The sequence below is a fragment of the Camarhynchus parvulus genome, chromosome 15, assembly GCF_901933205.1.
Source record: "Camarhynchus parvulus chromosome 15, STF_HiC, whole genome shotgun sequence".
Classification (NCBI taxonomy): domain Eukaryota; kingdom Metazoa; phylum Chordata; class Aves; order Passeriformes; family Thraupidae; genus Camarhynchus; species Camarhynchus parvulus.
In genome coordinates this window covers 2,022,505-2,046,265 of record NC_044585.1, presented here as the reverse complement: position 1 = coordinate 2,046,265, position 23,761 = coordinate 2,022,505, and the positions used below count along the sequence as shown (strand labels likewise).

The window sequence follows — 23,761 nt, the reverse complement described above, 5'->3', positions numbered from 1 at the left end:
AGCTGTTATCAGCAGGTGTCTCCCCTGAGGGAGGAGTGATTGTGGAAGAGATAAAGAAAACTGCCCAATTAACAGAAGACAACTGCCATACAGATGGCAAATAGATACAATTTGCTTGGCAATCCAGGACAATTGTCCAATTACAACTTTAGCTCATGAAGTCCCATGCTTCTTGTTTTTCTCTCTTCAGTCCCCGTTGTTTGTGCTCTTGGGGCTGAGATTTGGATCATTTGTCCTTGGTCCCCAGGTAGAGAAGGAATTGTTTTGTCTCCCTGCTCTGTGCAGAGAGCTCAGCATCCCCTAATGTGAAACCCAGACCCACACACTAAAGCAGCACAGAATCTGGAAAATATAAAAGCTCAAACCTAGGGCATCACTGTCATGGCCTTTTTACTCATTAGCTGAGTGTTCCAGTTGGTGCTGGGGAGCAGGGAAGTGTTTCCCCCTGGATTTTCCATGAAGTTCATTCAGTGACTTCTCCCTGCCGCATCCCCAAGCTCTATTTAGTTGTGGAACCTCGGGTTTGAGATGCTGGACTGGCTGTTTGGAGAGGGACTGGTTGTGGCTGTCTCCATCCAGTGCATCCATCACAATCCCTGTGCTTCTGTTCACCTCATCCACACATTCCCTTAATGGTGAGGATCAAAGCATTTAAACTCATTTAAATATTGAAATACCAGTTTGTGCTGAGCACAAGGAGCACAGTACTGGAAGTACAAGCAGAGATCAGCATCCTGGAGCTGACACTTTGTACAGCTAAGTGCAATTTCCTGATCAAAGCACAGTTCCCATGCTTTGTCTGGATAAATACTCAAGGATTTAGCCCCTTGTAAGTCTGAGTGATATCCATAAAATGAACAGATAAATCCTGATTTCGTTTTTTTTTTTTAATTAGTTTTAATGCATCTTCCCCAAAGAGGAGCTAGATGAGGTATTTACAGGCAGGGAAGTTCAAGCTGGAGTTGTCATTGATTAATAGCAGGTATCACTTTGTGTGTTGACCCTGGGGATGATAAAGCCTGTTGTGATGTGGCTGATGCATTAAGGACAATATTCCATTGATTGTCTCCGTGGCTTGTTCATTAGTGCTGCTCCAGGAGCAGGGCAGGCAGGGCAGGGCTGAGCTCAGGGATGTGCTCCAAGTGAAACCATTAGATTAAACAGGTAGAAAACAGTGTTTAATCTATAGAGCAATCAGAAGGGATCACTTCAATCAAAAGGCTTCCCTAGATGAGGTGTGTGCTGTTATCCCTGCCTGTGGCCTCCTGCCAGGAATGGAGCACAGGAGCAGGAGCTGAGGGAGGTGACAGGAGACACATTTGGGGTGTGGAGATGAGCCATGCTCAGCTGGGGAGAGCAGTGACTCCTGCTTGAACACAAAGTGCTGGTGCTGGCTTTGGGCTCAGTATTCACCAGTGGGAGGGAAAGGAGTGAGGACCTGACTTGAGTGTCCAAGGGAGGGGCACAGGGATGGGGAAGGGTCTGGAGGAGCAGCTGAGGGCACTGGGATTGCTCAGCTGGAGCAGAGGAACCTGAGCTCAGAGCTCAGCAGGGGCTGCAGCTCCTCCTGAGGGACAGCACCATCTCTGCTCTGGGACAGGGACAGGGACAGAACCCAGCTCTGCTCTGGGACAGGGACAGGGACAGCTCCCATCTCTGCTCTGGGACAGGGACAGGGACAGAACCCAGCTCTGCTCTGGGACAGGGACAGGGACAGGAGCCATCTCTGCTCTGGGACAGGGACAGGGACAGCACCATCTCTGCTCTGGGACAGGGACAGGAGCCATCTCTGCTCTGGGACAGGGACAGGAGCCATCTCTGCTCTGGGACAGGGACAGCACCCAGGGCATGGCTGGAGCTGGGCCAGGGCAGCTCAGGCTGAGCTCAGGGCAAGGTTCTTCCCCCAGAGGGTGCTGGCACTGCCCAGGCTGCCCAGGGAATGGGCACGGCCCCGAGGCTGCCAGAGCTCCAGGAGCCTTTGGACAGCACTGCCAGGGATGGACAGGGTGGGGTTGTTGGGGGTCTGGGCAGTGACAGGGGCTGGATCAACGATCCCTGTGTGTCCCTCCCCCCTCCATGGCTCTCAGCTTCTGCATTTCTAAACCAGCTCAGTGCAGGGTGTGTGGGGTGTCCTTCCCCTTTTTTTGGGAAGCATCCTGCCCTTCCCAGGACTGCTGCAGTCCTTAGGGCAGCCAGCCCAGCCCAGCCTAGCCCAGCCTGTATCCATCCATCCATCCATCCATCCATCCATCCATCCATCCATCCATCCATCCATCCATCCATCCATCCATCCATCCATCCATCCATCCATCCATCCATCCATCCATCCATCCATCCATCCATCCATCCATCCATCCATCCATCCATCCATCCCTCCATCCATCCATCCATCCTCCATCCATCCATCCATCCATCCCTCCATCCATCCCTCCCTCCCTCCCTCCCTCCCTCCCAGGCGCTGCTCTGCTTTCCAGCAGCATTTCGCGGCCTCCCCGTGCGTTCTGGGAAGAGCCCACTAGATGGGGATAGAAGATGCGGGATGTGCTCCAGGCTGGAGGAGCCGGCAGTGCGGGTTCCCCGCCTCTGGCTGCTCATTCCAGTCACTCCGGGTTTATTCCAAAGCCGCTCCTTGCCCAGCTCTCGGATTTTGGGAGCCCAGCGCGGGTGGCCGCTCACGCCGGGCTCTGGGTTGTGTTGCAGACACCCAGTGCGCCGCGTGTGGTTCGACTCGCACAGCCTGATCACTGCCAACATCCCCGAGGAGAAGAACCCCCGAGGCTCCAGCATCACCGAGGACGACCCCAGCTTGCACCGAAAGTGAGAAACCAGCCCTCAGCGATGTGCTTTGTTCTTAAATAGCACCCTGAGCACCTGAGTCATCACCCACAGCGCTTACAGAGAGGGTATAGCAGCAAAAAAATAAAATTAAAAAAAAAAGTTTAAGGGTAAGGTTTATAAAACAAGCAATGAATTGGCTCTTGATTTGCTTGAACACAAAAAAAAAAGCTTTTTTTTTCTCAGCAGGGGAACATAAAGTCCACTGAAGCCAGGCAGGGAATGCAGCCCTCTCCATGCTCGAAATATTAGTAATGCTGTCTCCTCCTAAAGGAAAACTACTGGCATTTAAGCTGCAGGTTTTGGTATTTGCATCTCAAATGGCTGTTAGTGCTAATTGAACTATCAAATACCAATGTATTTATCTTCCCCCGTGCTGGAGAGCCCGGAGATGTTTCAGCAGATGACAGTCACGTCTCTGCGGGGCTGGGGGATGATTCACCAGCCCTCGGAGGAGGCTGGGGGAGCTCTCCCTGTTCAAAGGGCTCAGCACAGGGGATGGGGGTTTATCCAGCTCCTGCAGCATCTCCTATTTCCATTCCCGTGGTTTTTATAGTGATTCCTCTGTTTGCTTTCCCACTGAGGTGAGATGTCCTGGTTGTTTTGCACGCAGGTACCGAGGGGTGATTTATTCCTACGATTTCTCCGTGGACCAGCTGGCCGTGGACAGCGTCCTCCCCATCTGCCGCTCCTCCTACGATGAGGTGTCAGGTTACAGCTACAACATCGGCCTGGCAGTGCCCTACGACAGCATCTAGAGCCCTCCTGGGGCTCTGGGCCAGCCAGGGCACGGCAAAATCCCTGTGGGACACGCACCCAGCAGCTGGGGTGGGCTGCAGAAAGCCCTGGGATGTGAAGCCCAGCAGGGCAGGGCTGCCCTGGAGCGCCCTGCTGCAGTGTGTCACTCTGGACATGTCCAGAGATCCAGCCTGGGGGAGTGGAGAGGCTCAGCAGGGAAAGGGAGCACTGCAGGGTGAACAAAAATATTCCTGCTGCTGGTGGGAAAGATGCTGCAGGGCCCATGCTGGTCAGGAAGCCAGAGTGGGACTCTGAAGGCGTGGGAGCTCTCTGAGTGAGGAGTTCTTGCCTACCCCAAGAGGGAAAAAAATCACCAAGGACTTGGAAAAGGCGTGTGCTGAGGCACATGTTTGAAATGTTTGTCCTGGTGTTGAGCTGCTGGTTCTTGTTTTCCTTGGAGAGCGTTGGGAAATGCCTGGGAGCACCAGGCACAAAAGGTTCCAGTGGCTGGGAGAGGGGCTGGGATGGAGACAGGGAGGGGAAGGTTCCCTAGGCCAGGCTGGATGCTTGGGAACACAGCAGGGCACACACACACATCAAAGTTATTTTAGAACAAGTTATTTTTTTAATTCTTTAAAATCCTGGATCAGATGTTTTCTAATTATATGTGTACATCTGTCAGTGGAACTTTGTTCCTGAGCCTTTTAGGGTGAGCTGACCCCTGTTCACTGGGACACAGGGCTGCCTCAGCTTGTCAGGGCTGTTCTTGGCTGGATCATGTCCTTCCACAGCACCTGCAGGGTTTTCAGCGCTGTCCTTGCTTCCAAGCTGGGAATTGATCATGGAGCAGAGGGGATGAGGTGGCCCCAGTGCCCTCCCTGGGTGCTGAGCCCCAAAGCTGTGGGGAAGCAGCAGGTGAGGGGCAGGAGGTGCTGTTCAGGTGGAAATGAGGAGTGAGGCTTTACCTTGAGCCCAGGTAGCACGGACAGACAGGTAAAACCAGTTTGGGGAACAAGAGCTCCGGTCCTGCATGGATCTTTTCACTGATTTGAAATGATTTTATTGTGATTTGCCCTTGTAAACTTACTGGTGCAAACCAAAGCTGTGTCAGTTCTGTTTAAATTGAGATTAAGTTTTAATTTACACCACCTTTTTTCCTGGGTAAATGGAATCAGTGTGAAGTGAGGGAGGGGTGGAGGAATGTGCCCAGACCTGCAGGAGAGGGGCTGGGCTGGCCCTGCAGACAGCTGGGTTTCACTGCTTTTCCTTCTTTGCCTTGGGGTGCTTTCCCATGACCCCTAGGCCAAAATGTCACATTTTAGGTTTTTAAGTTACCTTTTTCCATGTGATAAACACACAAAAAGTGCAAGGGGCAAAGCCATTCTGTCTGACCAATAAATTTAATCTTTCATAAAGCTTTAGTCTTCTTTTATTTTTTATTCCTCTACCCTTCTGGGAAGCCAGCTCCCTCCCTCCATTCCTGGAAGAGCAGAAGTGTCTTGGATGCACAGTTTGGACAAGAGTTCAGCTGAAACGTGACAAATAAACCCTGGTTTCTGTAGCACGGATGACTTTGGGGCTTGCTCTGATGTGCTGAGCAGGGAGAGCTCCCAGCTCATTGTTCTCCCTTCCCTTTATCTCTCCTCATTATCTGGGAGCAGCTTTGTTCTCCTCCCTCTCGCTGCTGCAAGGAGCCGATAAGTTTGTGCGGTGCCCTTTTCCCGGAGCGCTGCCCCGCGTTCCTGCTGCTCCCTCTCCTCCTGCCCCGTCTGTGCCAGGCTGCATCTGTGCCAGGCTGTCCCGTGCCAGGCTGCATCTGTGCCAGGCTGTCCCGTGCCAGGCTGTCCCGGGATGGGCACTGCAGCCCCTGTTCCCTTACTGGGCTGTCCCTCTGTCCTCGCAGCTCCCCCGGGGGTGCTCCTTTGGGGTTGTCCCTGCTAATTAAAGCATTAATTGAGGAAGGTTGTCCCACAGCAGAAGGGGGATGTGTTTGTCTCACAGTGTGGATAAGGACACTCAGGCTGTTGGAGAGGTCCCCATGGGGACTTTCTGGGAAGGGATGCTCTCCTGCTGCCCTGGGGGCTCATCTGGAGGCTGCTGAGCTTTGGGGTCAGGGTGATGCCTTGTGAAGGCTGACCTAGAAGACAGAGCTAAAGAATAAAGCAGGGATTTGTTAAAAAGATATTCTCAATGGATGCACCTTGGGCAGCACAAGAGCCCAGCCAGGGCTGCACCCAAGATGAACCAAAATGGCCCCAAAATGCACAACCAGTCACAGGGTCTGTCCCTGGGATCAGTTCTGCTCCATTTGCACCTTGCAGTTCATTGTCCCATTCCAGCTTTAGCCCATCCAGTCCCACCCTGCTTGTTTTTCTCTCTCCAGCCCACGGTGTTTGTGCTCTTGGGCCTGAGATTTGGATCATTTGTCCTTGGTGCCCAGCTGGAGCAGGAATTGTTTTGTCTCCCTGCTCTGTGCACAGAGCTCACCATCCCCTCATGTGAAACCCAGACCCACACACTAAAGCAGCACAGAATCTGGAAAAATAGAAAATATTTTATATAAATACAAATATAAAAATATTTATATAAAATCTAAAGGCTAAAACCTGAGACATCAGGGGGGCATTGAAATGGAGCCCCTGCCTTCATTTCAAGAGCAGGAATGGAGCCACCATCCCAGCTGGACTGGGGACAGAAGCCACCCTGGAGCTTCCCAGCCCACTGGCACCAGTCAGTGGCAGGGGGGCCCAGTGCTTTGTCCGGGGGTGGGCACTGGGAAGGGGCAAATCTGCCCTGGGTGGGCTCAGGGCTGGAGCAGCTGCAGTCAGGACGGGTTGGAGCAGAGTGGCTGAGCTGGCAGAGGCCAGGCTGGGGCCAGGCTCACACTGGTGCCACCTGCCAGGCTGGTGACCCTCAGACAGGGCTCAGGGACACCTGCAGAGCAGCACAGCAGGGAACGGCTTGGCATGAAAAGCCTTGAGAGCCCTGGTGTCCATTGCTGGGGGCAGCGATCCTCAGCTCAAATGAGGAGTTTGGGTGCTGGTGAGAGGGATCCCTGCTCAGAGGGGATGTGGGGTCACAGGGGGGCTGTGGGTGTGCCACAGGGAGTGTGTCTGTGTGTCTGTGTCTGTGTGTCTGTGTGTCTGTGTGTCTGTGTCTGTGTCTGTGTGTGTGTCTGTCTGTGTGTCTGTGTGTCTGTGTGTGTGTCTGTGTGTCTGTGTGTCTGTGTGTCTGTGTGTGTGTGTGTGTGTGTGTGTCGCAGACATCCCTTTCACTAAAAATCCTTTCTTTAGGATTTTTCCTTCTGGGACGCTGAGGGCCCAGAAACAAAAGGTAAACAATAATTATCTGCTGCTGTGGAATGCAACAGGGTGATCCGTGGTTGGACTCGTGTGGATGGTTTCGTTCAGTGACCAGTCACAGCAGATCTGGCTCTCGCTCTCTGTGGGAGCCAGCTCGTTTGTTATCATTCTTTTCTAGTCTATTCTTACCTAGGTAACCTTCTGGAAAGCTTTTCCTTCTTTTTCTTTTTAGTATAGTTATAATGTAATATATATGTATCATAAAATAATAAATCAAGCCTTCTGATCATGGAGCCAACGTTCTCGTCTCTCACCTCACCCGAAAACCCTTGTGACCACTGTCACATCTGTGTGTCTGTGTGTGTGTCTGTGTCTGTGTGTCTGTGTGTGTCTGTGTCTGTGTGTGTGTGTGTGTCTGTGTGTCTGTCTGTGTGTCTGTGTGTCTGTGTGTCTGTGTGTGTCTGTGTCTGTGTGTCTGTGTGTGTCTGTGTGTGTGTGTCTGTGTGTGTCTGTGTGTGTGTGTCTGTGTGTGTGTGTGTGTCTGTGTGTCTGTGTGTCTGTGTGTCTGTGTGTCTGTGTGTGTGTCTGTGTGTGTGTGTGTGTGTGTGTGTGTGTGTGTCTGTGTGTCTGTGTGTGTGTCTGTGTGTGTCTGTGTGTCTGTGTGTGTGTGTGTGTGTGTCTGTGTGTCTGTGTGTCTGTGTCTGTGTGTCTGTGATTGGCTTTTCACAAATACTAAAATGAATATTATATGTGCTAGGTTATAAAGTGATGCTGTGTTAATTTGCTCAAGTAGTGTGTTAAATATAGTTTTCAGTTATAACATAATGTTAAAATAGAAACTATGTATGTGAGATATTTTTTAAAAAAGGAATGAGGCACTTGCACCAGACAGCAGCCACAGGACACTGAAATCTTTCAGAGACAGAGAATTTATTGCTCCATTATCGAGTTCTTCCTGCCTTGCTCAGCCCTGAAGAGGCATCAGGATTCAGAGGAAGAAGCTGACACTGCCCAGACAGAATCCTGTGTTTGACTGGAATTTATGCATCATGGATGAGCTGTATGAATATGCAACAGGCTGTTGCTTTTATGGGTTAATCCTTTGTTAATGGGTGTCCTTTTTTGGGCTTATTTTGCCCAGAAAAAGGTACCTGGACTGTCCATAACTCTTTGTTTCTATTGTCTCATATTGTCCTTAATCCAAATTGTCCAAATTATTATTATTTTAATTATATTACTATGTTTATAACCATTTTATTACTATTAAACTTTTAAAATTTTAAAACCACGTGCTTGGCGTTTTTCACAGCCTCTCTGCCCCCTCTTCTCCTCCAGTGACATTTGCCTGCTCATTTCCACCTTCTGTGGATGCCCTGAAACTCCAGGCTGGTGTTGTCCCTGCTGCCAGGGGTGAAGGGGGGCAGCAGGGCCTGGAGGAGATCCTGGTGCATTGTGCAGCACAAACCTGGGGAAAAGGGTCTGTTCAGGTCAGGGTTTATCTGGCAAGATTTTTAGCCAGAAAAAGAATCTGCACTGGCAGATTCTCATCCAGAAACGTGAATCTCCAGCCTCTGGGTCAAGTTTCGATTCATGGGAGAGCTGCGGGTTGGGGGGTTCCTCTGTCCCCCCTGCCTCAGCCAGAGCCACTCAAAGGAGCGAGGAACTCCTCAAAATCCAGCTCAGAAATATCAGCTGCAGAAACACGGCTCCATGGCTGTGGGCTCTGCGCTGCCTCCTGCTCTGCTGCTCCTCCCTCCCTTTCCTGGGCCCTTGTTTGGTCTCTGCTGCCATTCCCAAGCTCCAGAGTGGCTGATGGATGAGACGGGATGGTGGGGACGTGGGTCAGGCTGTGTCCCCTCTGTGCCAACACCCACCTGGCCAGAGGAGTTCCTGCCCTGATCCTGACTGGGGTCACTCAGTTCCCATCTCCAGTCCTGGGGTCACTCAGCTCTGGGGTCACTCAGTTCCCCTCTCTGATCCTGGGGTCACTCAAGTTCCCCTCTCCTGTGCTGGGGTCACTCATTCCCCCTCTCTGGCCCTGGGGTCACTCATTCCCCCTCTCCAATCCCAGGAGCTGCTGCTCTCTCTGGTGCTGCCCAGCCTTTCTCAGCCTCCCTGGAGTTTTCCAGCGCATTCTAAGGCAGCTCCAATTTTCCAGTTCCCCCCGGGGTCTGCACAGAGCTCTGTGTGTGCCCCATCCTGGCACCACAACAGAACCATTTTCCTTTAGGGATGCTCTGGGCTTTGCAGGATTTTGCTGTAGCAGAAGCTTTGTCCTTGCCAGCTTTCCCGGGGCCCTGCCAGCTTTCCCTGTGATTTTCAGGAAGATTATCCCCGTTCTCGCTGGGCTTTGCTGGGTGTAACATGATGCTCCTGCCCCTGCCCGGGGCTCCCCAGCTCCATCCCTGCCCTGCCCAGCCTCCCTCCTGCTCTCCCCTCTCCCATTTCCCACAGGGAATTCCCAACACAAGCAAAGGTGTGAAAAATGCCGATTTTACGATTGGCTTTTTGCAAATATCAAAATGAATATTATATGTGTTGCGTTAGAAAGTGATGCTGTGTTAATTTTCTTAAGTAGTGTGTTAAATATAGTTTTAGGTTATAACAAAATGTTAAAATAGAAACTATGCTATGTGAGATATTTTTTTAAAGAGAGGACTTGCACTGAGACAGCAGCCACAGGACACCTAAATCCTTCAGAGAAAGAGAATTTATTGCTCCATTATCAGAAGAAATGAACTTCTTCCCACCTCACTCAGCCCTGAAGAGCCGTCAGGATTCAAAGGAAGAAGCTGACACTGCCCAGACAGAATCCTGTGTTTGACTGGAATTTATGCATCATGGATGAGGTGTATGAATATGCAACAGGCTGTTGCTTTTAAGGGTTAATCCTCTGTTAACGTGGGGCCTTTTTTGGGCTTATTTTGCCCAGAAAAAGGTACCTGGACTGTCCATAACTCTTTGTTTCTATTGTCTCATATTGTCCTTAATCCAAATTGTCCAAATTATCATTACTCTAATTATATTACTATTTTTATAACCATTTTATTGCTATTAAACTTTTAAAATTTTAAAATGAGTGATTGGCATTTTTCACAAAGGGAAAACGCTGCAGCTGCTTTGTGTTGGGTCCTGCCTCTGTTTCCCAACCTCCTTTGCTTTCCTTGCCACTTGGAATATCAGGGACAGCTAATTATATTGTAATGGTTATATATATTATAATATATAAAATATATATTATAATATAGTCTATATTGTATATATTATTAATATATTATAATTAGCTAATTATAATGATTAATTAACTCAAGGGATAATAATCATCCTCTCATCCACCCTCTTCACCCCTCCCGGCCTCCACCTCCCTGCCCTTGCTGGGATCCTCTGGGATGATTCCTCGAGGCAATCAGGGTGTGGAGGGGAGAGGGACCCTGAGCTCGGGAAGAGGAGGAGGAGGAGGAGGCGGTGGTTGCGGTGGTTGTGGTCATGGGGGTGCCCAGAGGGGCCCAGGGAGGGAATCCCGGAGCTCTGCAAACGCAGCCCAGGCTGGGGGGCAGCACCAGGAGCTCTGCAGGGCCCGAATGGCTCCTCCGGGAGCGCCGGGAGCTGCATCCCTACCGTGCCCAGCTCCATCCCTACCGTGCCCAGCTCCATCTGCACCATGCCCAGCTCCATCCCTACCGTGCCCAGCTCCATCCCTACCATGCCCAGCTCCATCCGCACCATGCCCAGCTCCATCTCTACCATGCCCAGCTCCATCCGCACCATGCCCAGCTCTGTCCCAATCCAGCCCAGCCCAGCCCAGCCCAGCCCAGCCCCACCGGCAGCGCTGTCCCATGGCCCTGTGGGACATTCCCAGGGGGACCCAGCAGCAGCTCCATCCGCTGGGCAGCCCCGGGTTGGTCCCTGGGGCCTGGCCCCATTGCCGGGCAGTGCTGTCCTTGTCCTTGTCCTTGTCCTTGTCCTTGTCCTAGTCCTTGTCCTTGTCCTCCCCGGGGCTCCGGGAGCTGCTCCCGGCTCGCTCCGGACGGACATGGGGACTTGGGAGGGGACAGAAGCCCTAAATGTGCCCTCAGTGTGGGGGTGCAGAGCAGAGACCCCAGTAATGAGGAAAAGAAGGAGGAAATGTTGCCCTGAGCCAGGGAGGGCCAGAGGGGTGACACAGGGCCAGAGGGGTGACAGAGGGATGGACAGAGGGGTGCCACTGGGAGGGATAGAGAGGTGACACTGGAACGGACACAGGGGTGACACAGGGCCAGTGGCCTCGCACCCATCGCTGCCCAGCCCCTCACCTGATGCTGTGCTGCCCCTGTCACCAGGGGAAGCTGTTTTTTGATAAAACAAATAAATTTTCCCTTCTTTCCTAAAAATATCCATTGCCCTTTTTTCCCTCCCTCCCTCCCCAGCTCGGGCTGCCTTAGAGACAGAACCCGCCTGGAGCCATCCAGTCATTAGCGGCAGTAAACAACCCCCGGCTCCCGTGCCTTGTTCCAGCGGGAACATGAGGGGGCAGAAGCCACCTGGTTGCCAGGAGCCCGTGTCCCCACGTCCCTGCTGCCTGCTGGGCTCCTCCTGCCTGCTCTGCTTTGGGATCAAACCGGGAATGTTCTTTGTGCCGCTGCCTCCACCTTCCCTGCAGGACGCAGAGTGGGACGTGGCTGTCCCTGCAGGTGCTGCTGTCACCTCCTGCCCCCGGCATCCCCATCCCTGCCTCTCCCATGGCCTGGGGTCAGCCCAAGCTGGGCAGCTCCTTCCCCACAGCGGCACCTGGCAGAGGCTAAAACCCAGATTTATGGGGCAGGCAGGGTTTGTGGAGGGTTTCTGCTCAGGGAAACAGAGTGATGGATGGATGATGGATGGATGGATGGATGGATGGATGGATGGATGGATGGATGGATGGATGGATGGATGGATGATGGATGGATGGGTGGATGGATGGATGGATGGATGGATGGATGGATGGATGGATGGATGATGGATGGATGGATGATGGATGGATGGATGGATGGATGGATGGATGGATGGATGGATGGATGGATGGACGGACGGACAAAGGATTTCTCAGCGAGGACTAAAAAGAGAAATATCTTTTATTACAGATAAAAGCCTCTGATGTTTCTAGAAGGCAGCCCCAGCCTGGAACAGGCACACGGGTGGGGCAGAGCCACGGAGCTGGGAGCTGAGTGCCAGGACATGGAGCTGCTGCTGGGTGCTCTTCCTCCTCCTCTTCCTCCTCTTCTTCCCCTCTCAGTAGCAGTGGGCAATGGTGTCCACGTTGAGGAAGCGGACGTGCATCTTGGTCTCGATGTCGATGCCCTGCCACATCTGCCAGGGGACAGGGTGAGGGGGCCAGGGCCACACTCCGGGCCCTGCTGTGCCCACCCCTGTCCCTCCTGTGCCCACCCCTGTCCCTCCTGTGCCCATCCTGGTCCCTCCTGTGCTCTGCTTGGTCCCTGTGCCCACCCTGGTCCCTCCTGTGCCCTGCCCAGTCCCTGTTCCCACCCCGGCCCCTCCTCCCGGTGCCTCGGGGGTGTCACCGACCTTCAGGAAGTCCTCGAAGGTGATGCCCTCGTACACCTGGTCCGGGCCCTGCTCAGTGAGAGGAAACATGGCAGCTGCCCCGGGGAGAGGGGAGGGGTGGCCCGGGGATGTTCCCTGGGGCTGAGGGACGCATCTCCCACGGGTTCCTGCCCTGCACCCCATGGCCAGCCCCAGAGTGGTTCCCAAACCCCCTCGGCTGCCAGGAGCAGCCCTTTCCATGGGCAGTGAGGATGGGGGTGTGTGGGATGCTGTTTGCTGATCCCTCTCTCATGAGGAAACACCACCCTGGGAGCTGCTGCCTGCAAAAAACACCTCCAGCCAAAGCTGCTGTGGCACAGGGAGGTGCCCTGGGAGCAGGGCCCCGTTTTGATGCCAGCAGAGCCCCTGAGAGCAGGCAGAGGCTCCCAGCAGAGGCTCCCACCATTTGTCCCACACAGATGCTGGCTGCCTCCATCATGGCCCCGTCGGCGATGGAGCGAGCCGACTCCTTCTCCAGGTGGGGGTTCCCCGACAGCAGCTCCTCCACCACCTGCAAGGCAGAGGCTCAGGCCAGGCCTGGGCAGGGGGGAACGGGGCAGGGGGGAGCCAACTTTACATTTCTGTACTCCTGCAGCGTGATCTTCCCGTCGTGGTCCGAGTCGTACATGTGGAACAGGACTGGGGGGACAGCAGGGGACAGCAGAGTCAGGGCAGCCCCTTCCCAGCAGCCCCAAGCCCAGGTTTGCCCTGGGGCAGCCTCACATTTCAGCTTCTCCTTGCGGAAGCGGTCGAGCTGCTCCTCGTCCATGTTCATCTCGATGGGTCTGAAGTAGGACATGATGGTCAGGAAGTCCTCGAAGTTGATCTCCTCCGCCAGCCCGTCCGACTCCTGCCGCAGGTTCCTGGCGGGGCAGAGCCCCCGGTGATTGGGTGTTGCAGTGTGGTTTTATACTTTGTAACACTTTGTAATAGTTTTGGTTTTGTATTTTTCCCAAATGGTTTATCCCAGATGTACCCCCTCCCTGTACCTGTGTAATCCCTCTCCTTTGCTGAGATCACCCCCAAACCCCCACCCTGGCTCTCTGTCTGTCTCTCACCATCCCATCCCCTCCATCCAGAACTTTCTGTCCAGGACGTCGAGTGATCGGCCAGAGGCCAGGGGTCAGCCCCCCAGTGTTACCCCATGCTCTGTCCTAAATGTCCATCCCCAGCACCCATCCCTCAGGGTCACTCACTGGTCAGTGAATGTTCCCTAGTTTAGGTTCCCACCTCCCTTTAAATGTAACCTTGGCACCTCTCCCGGGGCTCTGGGCAGGAGCCCCCTGAGCTGTAGGGGCTCCTTGGGGACTCCTGAATAAACCTTGGATTAACCCCTGCTCAGAGTCGGCCCTTTTATCTGCTGCTGATGTCCCTGGTGTCTCTCCCGTGGCAAAGGTGACCGGCCTGGCTGCGCTCAGTGCCCACACCAGAGAGTGTCCCCTGCTGTCGGGGCTGGCCGGGGTTCTGGGGGCTCCCAGAGACACAGAGACAATGGGGAACCCGCCCCCAGGCCCACCACACCCCCAGCAAAGCCCTAGGACCGGTTTATCCCTAAGATCAGCTCAAATGTCTCGTTTTCCACCCGGCTCTGCCGCAGCCTTTAGGGGGAAGGTCCCTGCCCAGCCTCTCCCCATTCCCAGAGGATAAATCCCGGGGTGCTGGGGGGTTCTCACCGCTTGTCAAAAAAGGCGTGGACGATTTTCCCTCGGATGGGGTTGAACTCCAGGTCGGGGATGCTGTCAAAGTTCTCCTTGCTGCAAAAGGCACAGAGAGTTTGGAGCGTGAGGGAGGATTCATAAATCCCAGGGATCAAAGCCCAGGATGGGCTCAGCACGAAGCTGAGGGGAGGGTGGGCAGCAGGATCTCCTTGGTGAGCCCTGCTTGAGGCTTTTTTCCTGGGAAAACTCCAAAATCCACGGCGGGTAGAGCCATGCAAAGAGCCCCAAGAGACACAACCCTTCCTTCCAAAGCAGGAAAAATAAAGGGATTTTGGATAAAACTCCTTTTTTCTTCCGTTCAGACTGAGACCAGATCCGTGCTCAGGGATTTTGCCCCACCAGGATGGGCCTTGGGGAAGCTCTTGGGATGACCCCAGGGCTCTTTGCATGGCTCCAGCTGCCATGGGTTTTGGGGTTTTCCCAGGAAAAAGGCCTCAAGCAGGGCTCACCAAGGAGATCCTGCTGTCCACCCTCCCCTCAGCTTCGAGCTGAGCCCCTGCTGGGCTTTGATCTCTGGGATTTATAAAGCAAAAGCCAAGGAATAACCCTGGGGAGCAGCAGGAGCTCGGAGCTCTCCCAGTTCCCTGTGCAGCCATCAAGGAGAGGAACAGGAGCACCTGCAGCACCCCCTTCCCTTCCCAGAACTGGTTTTAAAGCTGGGGGGTGATGAGATGTTTGTCAGGAGTGCCCCTGCTCCCAGGCCAATGGGTTATTGTGCATTTTCCTTGGAATATTTGCAAGGCCACGCTGCAGGAGCTGGCTCAGGGATGGCTCGGGGAAGGACACTCAGAATGCCAGCCCTGGACCAGCCCAGGGAAGGGGGAGATGCTCGGGGTGGCATCCACCGGCAGTGGGGCTGGGATTGCCGTGGGATGGGAATTGTAATGGGGTTGGGATTGCCATAGGGCTGGGATTGCAGTGGGGCTGGGATTGCTATGGGGCTGGGAATGCTAGGGCTGGGGGGGCTGGGATTGCCATGGGATGGGAACTGTAATGGGCCTGGGATTGCAGTGGGGCTGGGATTGAAGTGGGGCTGGAATTGCAGCAAGGCTGGAAGTGCCATGGGGCTGGAATTGCCACAGGATGAGAATTGTAATGGGGCTGGGATTGCTGTGGGGCTGGGAATTGCCCTGGGGCTGGGATTGTCCTGGGACTGAGATTGCCATGGGATGGGAATTGTAATGGGGCTGGGATTGCAGCAGGGCTGGGATTGAAGTGGGGCTGGGATTGCAGAGGGGCTGGAATTGCCATGGGATGGGAATTCCATGGGAATTGTAATGGGGCTGGGATTTCAGTGGGGCTGGGATTGCAGTGGGGCTGGCATTGCCCCAGGCTGGGATTGCAGTGGGGCTGGCATTGCCCCGGGCTGGCATTGCCCCAGGCTGGCATTGCCCTGGGCTGGCATTGCCCCGGGCTGGCATTGCCCCGGGCTGGCATTGCCCCAGGCTGGCATTCCCTACCGGATCGTCAGCTGGTCCTGGCTCAGCTGCTTGAAGCGCCGGTGCAGGTGCTCGATCTGCTCAGAGGTGACTGCCAGGGAAAGGAGAGAGGTGACAGGGGGGGACCCCCGGGATGCCCCTCTGTGCCTGTCCCACCCCCCAGCAGCGGGGCAGGGTCCTGGGCACAGCTGTGCCACCGCCTTGCCCTGAGGTGGCTCCGTGCCACCCTGCAGGTCCCTCTGTGTCCCTGTGCCCGGTGCCAAGGGCTGGGTTATTCCCCGTCCCGGTCTGCAGGGAATTCCCTGGCCCAGCATGGCAGGGAATGGCCCAGTGGGATCCCTCCCCCAGCTCAGGATCCTTGGTACCAGCCCATTGGAACGGGACTGGCATTTTTTGGGGTTGTTGGCGCTGTGGGCAGAGCTGTGCCCAGGCAGCTCCTCCTCTGCCCCTGCCCCAGCTCTGCCTGGAGCCAGGAGGTTCCTCCATGTCCTGCCCAGCCATGGCTGCTGCAGGAAATAACTCTGGGATCAGAAACCCCGACAGCAGCCAGGGAAGAGGAAAGGACACAGAGGGGGCACAGCAGCCCCCAAAATCAACTCCTGGCTTTGAAATTGCTGCCCCTGCTCAGGGTGAGCCACAAACCATGGGGGCACCAACCCCATCCCGGGGCAGGGCTGGAAGGGGGGACCTGCAGCTCCCTGTGAGCCCCCCGAGTGCTGGGGCTCAGCAGCACCTCCCCAGTGCCCTGACCCCCAGCACAGGGGAGTTTATCTGCCCCCGCTGTTCTCCTGGGGCTGTAACCAAGCTCTGAGCCCCCAGAGCCTGACTCTTGTGCAGACACTGACAGGGGCCATTCCCAGGAGCCAGGGCAGAGCCCTGGAGCTGTGTGTCTGTGTCTGTGGGTCTGTCTGGGCACCCACAGGCTCCTGCAGCCCCAGCTGGGGCTGGGCACGGGGCAGGGCTGCAAATCAGCCGCTCCTGGTATCATGGAGAGACACAAAACCACCTTGCAAAGGGTTAATTGCAGCGAGCCAGCAGGGTCAGAGCTGGGCTGAGCTGCCTCCCTCGCTGCCTTTTATGATGTTTAAATAATGTCCTTTGCTTTGCCCACTGCTGCTTCACAGCCTGGAAATAGCAGCTGCATTGATCAGCGGGGCTGGGCCTTCAGAGCCCTGTGTAACAGCCTGGGAATCCCATTTGGGATGGGCCAGGGGGGCCCCGAGCCTGCCTGGATCCCGGCAGGATCCCCTTCAAACCCCTTTATCCCCCCTCAGCTCCCAGGTGGTGATGCCCAGACCCCGCTGGATGTTTCGTGCCCCAGCCCCTCCTGGCTGCTGCTCTGCTGCTGTCCCATGGAAACTTTCCCTGGACTTTGCTTTCCAATTTTGGCCCTGCAGAATTGACCTTTCCCTCCGTGCCGTGACGCCACCGCCGTCACCATGGGAGCAGCTGGGCCACCAAGCCCTGAGCATCTGGGGCACACCAAAAAGCTTTGAACTCTCAGAAAAACGTCCCAGGCACCGAGAGCACAAAGAACTGGGCTCGGTGGCTGGCTGCTCATGGTTGGGCTGGCCCTGGAGGGCTGGGTGAGGCTTTTCCTGCCTCTCTCCCCATGCCAGGTGTTCCTCTCAGGGCAGCGCTCCCAGCCTCGCTCTGCCCTGTAAAGGCGGCAGAGCTCGGCTGCTCTCCAGAAAAAAAAAAAGGGAAAATCTGCAGAAAAGGCAAAAGCTTTGCTGGAAGAAGGGCTGGCTCAAGGGCAGCAGAGGCTGCTGGTGTCCCTGAGAAGCATCCTGATGCTGCAGGCCCGTGTCCAAGCGCGGCAGCCTCCGCTGATGGGGGAAAAACGGGATCTCAACCAAAGGGAGCCGGGCTTGCTGTTCCCAGCCTTGCGTGGGTTGTGCTGCTTGAGCAAAGGGAAAGGGGCACTGGGGGGGCTCCTGTGGGACCAGCCTGGCTGCGGGCATTGGTCACAGCGTCCCGGGAAGAGCCACTTCACCCCCGGGAGACGCTGCAGCAGCTTTGGGATGGAGCACACGGAGGGGAAGCAGCACCGAGCAGCCCCTCAGGGCGTCCCTCCAGGGGGGAGAAGGGGAAGGAACGAGCCTGGGGCACCTCCGGGTGGCTCTGCCCTGTCCCTGCTCCTCCCAAGGGACCGAGGGTGGCTGCAGTGCCCTGGGCGAGGCTGTGAATGCCCTGAGTTCCCCGGGATCAGGCAGCAGCCACAGCGCAGGGGGAGCTCTGTGAATACCACGGGGAGCACAGGACGGGCACCCCAGACATGGCCCGGAGCTGTGGGCTCTCCCTGCCCCCCCTCCTCTGCTTCCCATGAGATTTTTGGGTGTTGCCCTCGCAAACCCTGCCCTGGCGTGGATCCCCGGGGCACTGGGGAGGAGTCTCCCCCGGGCAGGTGCCCGAGACGCTGCTGCAGGGTCCCCGGGCCTGGGGGCTCCCCAAAATCCTCCTCCCACCCTGGGCTGCCAGGCTGGCACCCCGTGGGCTCCCCAAGCTCCTGAGTCGGCCCTGGGGGGCTCAGTGTGGGGTGTGGGGGGCTCAGCCCTCCCTGGAGAGGAGAGGAGAGGAGAGGAGAGGAGAGGAGAGGAGAGGAGAGGAGAGGAGAGGAGAGGAGAGGAGAGGAGAGGAGAGGAGAGGAGAGATGAAGGGAGATGTGACCCCAGGAGCAGCAGCAGCAGTGGGGACAGTCACCAGGCCCTCTTGGGCCATGGGCAGAGCTCCCCTGAGCCCTCCCCTCAGCGCAGCGGCTCAGCAGGGCCGGGGCCGGAGGATCCAGGCGGGAGCTCCCGGTCCCCGCGCCCGGAGCTGCCGTGTCCCGGAGCGGGGACACTCCCAGGACGGACTCGGCCACCCCTTCCCTTTCCCTGCCGGTCCCTCGATCCCGAAGCAGCCCCGGGGTGTCCCGGCCCGGTGGCTCCGGGGCAGAGCGGCGCTGCGGGGACAATGCCCGGTGGCGCGGTGGGCAGAGCCCGGCCGGGGCTCGCACGTGTGGCCGCTCGACGCCCTGGCTCGCGGGCTGGTGGCAGCGGGGACCAGGGGGACACGCTGGCACCCTCTAGTGACAGTCCTACACCCTCCCCTCCTATCCCCTCCCCCGCTCCATCCCGCGGTGTCACAGCCTGCTCTCCCCAGCCCAGGTGACACCTCTGCACCTCCCCAGTGACATTCCCTGCACGGCTCCCACGGCGCGTCCTGCATCCCCTGCCCTGCTCCAGCGTCACCTCCCGCAGCCCCCCGGCCACCCCGGCGACATTTCCCGTGTGCCCCCCCCTCCCTCCCTCCCCGGCTGGCACCTCCTGCACCCCCGGCGGGGGACACGTCCCGCACAGCCCCCCCTCCCCGGGTGGTGTGTCCCCTGCCAGACCCGGTGTCCCCTCGGGCGGCGGGCCCGGGGGCTCGGGGCGGGTGGGATGAGCTGGGGCGGTGCCCGCGGCTCCCCGGTACTCACAGCCCGTCCTGTCCGCCAGCTCCCGCATCTCGGCGGGCACGGAGTGCGCGGAGCCCATCCCGGGCCGTGCCGGGAGCGCCGCCGCGGGCGCTGCACCGGAGCCGCCGCCGCTTTTAAGGGCGGGCGCGGCGGGGGAGGCGGCGGCGGCGGCGCGGCGGCCCCGGGTCCCTGCGCGCCCCCGCCCAGAGGCAGCGCCGGAGCCTCGGGGAGCAGGCACAGCCCCGGCAGCCGCTGCTGGCACCGGGAGCCCCCGGCTGTGCCCCCGAGAAGGGCGCGGGGCTGCCCCCGGTATCCCTGAGCGGGAACGGGGCCGGGGTCTCCCCACGGACACCCCCCGGCTGCCCCAGCCTTGGCAGTGCCCGGGCTGTGTCCCCAAAGGGGGACACCCAGAGGTGACGCTCCCATGAGGGGGCAGCTTTGGCAGCTCGGGGGGGTCTGTCCCCATCTCCCCGGTGCCCGTCTGGCACTGGCAGGGACATGTCACCCTGTCCCGGGCACAGGGAAGGGCAGAGCCCCGCCAGGAGCAGCACTGGGGACAGGCACCAGAGCCTCTCGGCAGGCAGAGGTTTGGGAGCAGCTCAAAGAGCACAGCACACCGGCAGTAGGTAGCAAGTCAGTGTTGTTTATTTGTTTAAAGCCAAATATAAACAGGAAAGGAATGAAATCATTTCCAGCCTCCAGCTGTCCAGGAAAATACCTGTTTATAAATAAAAACGGGAGAAAGGAGAGATGCCCCCATCTTGCAACCTCAGCTGTCTGTGTCAGGGGCCCTGGGGCTCAGGGCTCCTCACCCTCCATTCCTGGGCCAGCAGTTTTCCATCCAATGTGGAATTTGGCCCAGCCCAGGCACTTCCAGGCAGGAGGAGGGAAATAAATGCAGCACCCTGACCCTGCCAGCAGTCCCCGTGTCCCCCGTGGGGGCAGAGCCAGCAGGGAGGCAGGCAGGGCCCTCAGAGCTGGGATATCCCTGGAGATGCCCAGAATGGGTCAGGACAGCACCTGGAGCCAGCTGGGGTGCAGGTGGAGCTGGCCTGGAAGGGACCAGAGATCCCAGGGACCCTTCTCCAGCCCAGAGCAGCCCTTTGCTCCTCATCCTCCTGCCCCCACAGCTCTCCCTGGCCCCAGGCAGGGCTGGTTGGTCTGGACGCTCCTGGGGCTTGGTTTTCCTGCAAAGACTGGAGACAAACTCCCATGGCTTGTCAGAGGGCTCAGTGCCTGCCCTCGGCTGTGCCAGGCTGCTCTCAGTGTCCCTGCGTGCCAGGATGGCTCCAAAGGGGTTGGAAAGGTTTCCCCAGAGCAGCCAGGAGCTGTCCCCTCCCTGTCCCTCGGCTGCTGGAGGGCACCAGCAGCTCCTCAGCCTGGCCTGGAGCAGCAGCACAGCCAGAGCTCGACCTCCGAGGGTGGAGAAACCTCCTGGGGATGCTGCTGCCCCCAGGAGAGTGCCCGGGAATGGCTCTGCCTGGGATTGGCATTGCCTGGGAATGGCACTGCCTGGGAGTGGCACTGCCTGGGGATGGCACTGCCTGGGAATGGCATTGCCTGGGAGTGGCACTGCCTGGGGATGGCACTGCCGCCTGGGGATGGCACTGCCTGGGGATGGCACTGCCGCCTGGGGATGGCACTGCCTGGGGATGGCACTGCCTGGGAATGGCACTGCCTGGGAGTGGCACTGCCTGGGGATGGCACTGCCACCTGGGGATGGCACTGCCTGGGATTGGCACTGCCTGGGGATGGCACTGCCTGGGGATGGCACTGCCTGGGGATGGCACTGCCTGGGGATGGCACTGCCCCCTGGCAATGGCACTGCCTGGGGATGGCACTGCCTGGAACTGGCACTTCCCTGGAATGCCATTATCTGGGAATGGCACTGCCTGGATTGGCACTGCCTGGAACACCCCTGAGTGCCAGCACCCAGTGGCAAAGCCTGGACCCAGCCCTGGCTTTCCCTCACCACCCAGACAGGGAGTACTCCTGGCTCCTGCCCCTTCCCAGCCTCCTCTTGCCCCATTCTGGATTTTTCCCTTCGCCCCCAGGATTTTCACACGCCAGCACCGAGGCTGCTCTGTCCCCAGCACGGGCGGCTGTGACGTGGCAAGGGAAGGGAGGGCAGGGCATGGACTGCAGGGAATTCACCCCCTGCTCCCAAGGACAGGAGAGACCTGGCCTGGCTTTGCACCTGGTGCGAGAGAGGGGAGGCAATTCCACCTTCTCCAGAAAACCACACAGGGAGAGCTCCACACAGACAGGACAGACAAATCCCCATGGACAGCATCAGCACCACCTTTAACACGGACACCACGGACCCAGACATCACCACAGACACAAGGAGCTTCTGGGATCCACTGCTGTCCCCTTGGGGAAAAGGTGACAGTGCCTGCCCTGCCAGGAGGGGAGGGGCACAGGCAAACCCCAAATGTCACCCCAGCATCCCACAGAGGTGTTCCCACAGTGCTAGGCCCTGGATGTGCAGCCTGTGGGAAGCCAGGGGCATTTCAGGAGGCTGTTCCAGCATGGACATAGAGCTATCCTGGGGGTTTCCAGCTCTCCCTGCTCACCCTGGGTGTATCCAGTTCTCCTGCTCACCCTGGATGTATCCTGGGGGTTTCCAGGTTTCCCTGGATGTATCCTGGGAGATTCCAGCTCTCCTGGATGCTGGGCTGAGGCCTCCCACAGCAGCAGGTGCTCACAGGGGAGTTTCTCCTCCCCAGGACCAGACTCCACCCAGGACAAGCAGCACTGGAGGCAATGGGGACACCTGTCCCTCATGGGAGACCAAGGGAACTCAGCATTCCCTTTGGGTTTGTCTCAAATCCCAAAATCTGACTTGGCCCCTGGGCTGAGGTTGTGTGGAAAACACATTGAATCAATATTTCCAATTTTTCAGCCCAATCTTTCCAAATGTGGCACCTCCAAGGCTGTGTTGGTGCTCTGGGTGACCCAACATCCACAGCCCAGGTGTGGATGTGAGCAGCACCTAGAGCAGGCAGAGCTGCCTGAGGTCACAGCTCCTGCAAAAACTCCTGCCAGGGGATGAGGATTTAGTTCCAGGGTTAGTCCCTGAGCACACAACCCTTCTGCAGCCCGTGGTGAGCAACTTCCTCCTGGGCCAGGCTCCTCTCAGGCTGTGAGCACAGAGTGACCCAAAAGAGGGACAGAAAGGGCCCTGCTGGCAGCTCTGGGACCCTGAAGCACCCAGCAGCTCCCCAGGTGGGTTGGCAGGCACTGGCCAGCTCCCAGGGAAACTCTGAGTGCTTCCTGTGGCTCTTTATGGCACGGCTGCAGCTCAGGCAGCTCCTGGTGCTGAGGGTTCCTGTGAGCTCTGCAATTCCCTGGGAGCACTGCAGAGAGGCCCAGGTGGCAACAGAAAGGAGCACAAACCCCCAGGAATCTTGCTGGCAGCTGGGAATGGGGAGCCCAAGCCCTGCTCTGCTCCTTCTCAGCCACCTTGGCACTCACCAGCCCCATTCCCAACCCTGCAGCCCTGCCAGGAATCTTTTGGGATCTGCTTTCACAGTGGGTTGGAGGTTTGGGGTCTACTCCAACCCTCAAGAACAAGAGATGGAATTTCAGGTTTTTTGCCTGAGGATTCCCTACCCTGCTTCACCATGGGAACTCCTCCCTCCTCCAGGTTCCTGTCAGGACAGACCTGGGATAGTGAAGGGTCCCTGCTCAGGGAACAAGAGGGGCTTTAAGGTCCTTTCCAGCCCAAACCATTCTGGGATTCTGACTCTTTAAAGACAGAGTCCTGCTTGCAGCAGAGCCCCCTCAGCATTCCTCACTCTCTCCCCACAGGCTGCTCCTTCTGGAGCCCCAGATCCCTGCAGACCACCACCACCAAAGTGCTGGGCTCTCAGCATTTATTTCCACAGCAAACCAGTGCTCAGGGTTGCAGGAGGTGACATGCAGGGCAGGCATTGCTGGAGAGGAGGGCTGTGATTCCACATGGAGATACCTGTAGTGCATAAGAGACTAAAGAGCATCCACCTACCTCTACAGGGCCCTAATTGTCAGCTCAGAGAGAAGAATTACTGTGTTGCAAGTGGACAGTGACAGGAGACACGAGCTGCAGCTACTCTACACACATTGCTTCAGAAACCACAAAGATATGCACAAACACTGTGTCGCTCTGCACCCCACAGCCCCTGAGCCCAGAGGAAAACCTCTTCTGCAGTGGTTCTGTCTGGGCCTTTCAGTCAAGGTTAAAAGTCATGTGCCTCGAGCTGCTGAAGCTCTTCCCTCGTAGGCAGCCAAGCCTGCGCCCCCCTAGAATCCGTTTTCTTTTGGCAAGAAGGTAGAAGGCCTCAAGCTGCAGCAATTAACATCTTGCTTCCATAATGCTTTGGCTGACTCCAGGGATGGCCAGGTTCCAGTCATCATTCCATGTATTGCATAAATACCTATTGGAAAAAAAAATTGGAGATGGCAGCGAGCGGCAGCTCCGCGTCCATCGAAGTCACTCAAGGTCCCACCAGAGGCTCTAACTCCTCTGGGAACACTCATGGCTGTGCCACGGACCCCACCTTGGACACACAGGATGGACAGACCGAAGAACAAGGTCAGGACATGGGCTGGGTGTGTTCAGCAGGCATGGAAAAGGGCCAGGAGCTCCTCTGCTGTCGCAGGCTCTGCCATCAGTGAGGTGGCCACCTGGCCCCAGGGTCAGCACTGCTCACCAGCCTCACTGCTGCTGGTTTTGTGGCTGGAGCTCTT

At 57.1% G+C, this 23,761-nt stretch overlaps 2 protein-coding genes across 2 annotated transcripts in view; one reads left to right on the top strand and one right to left on the bottom strand.

Annotated features, from left to right (window-relative positions):
• Nucleotides 1-4,960, top strand: part of FBXW8 (F-box and WD repeat domain containing 8) — a 62,245-nt gene extending 57,285 nt beyond the window's left edge. The window contains 2 exon segments of the mRNA XM_030959082.1: nucleotides 2,701-2,817; nucleotides 3,449-4,960. Of these exon segments, the coding sequence (XP_030814942.1) occupies nucleotides 2,701-2,817; nucleotides 3,449-3,593 (262 nt within the window). The 3' untranslated portion in view covers nucleotides 3,594-4,960.
• Nucleotides 4,961-12,016: 7,056 nt separating this feature from the next.
• Nucleotides 12,017-19,174, bottom strand: TESC (tescalcin). The gene is made up of 8 exons (XM_030958936.1): nucleotides 19,052-19,174; nucleotides 15,613-15,682; nucleotides 14,108-14,188; nucleotides 13,158-13,297; nucleotides 13,012-13,073; nucleotides 12,838-12,945; nucleotides 12,417-12,464; nucleotides 12,017-12,200 (listed from the first exon to the last, which is right to left on the bottom strand). Exons 1-8 carry the CDS (start codon nucleotides 19,107-19,109, stop codon nucleotides 12,123-12,125), a joined length of 645 nt encoding a protein of 214 aa, XP_030814796.1. The 5' UTR covers nucleotides 19,110-19,174; the 3' UTR covers nucleotides 12,017-12,122.
• Nucleotides 19,175-23,761: the final 4,587 nt, after the last annotated feature.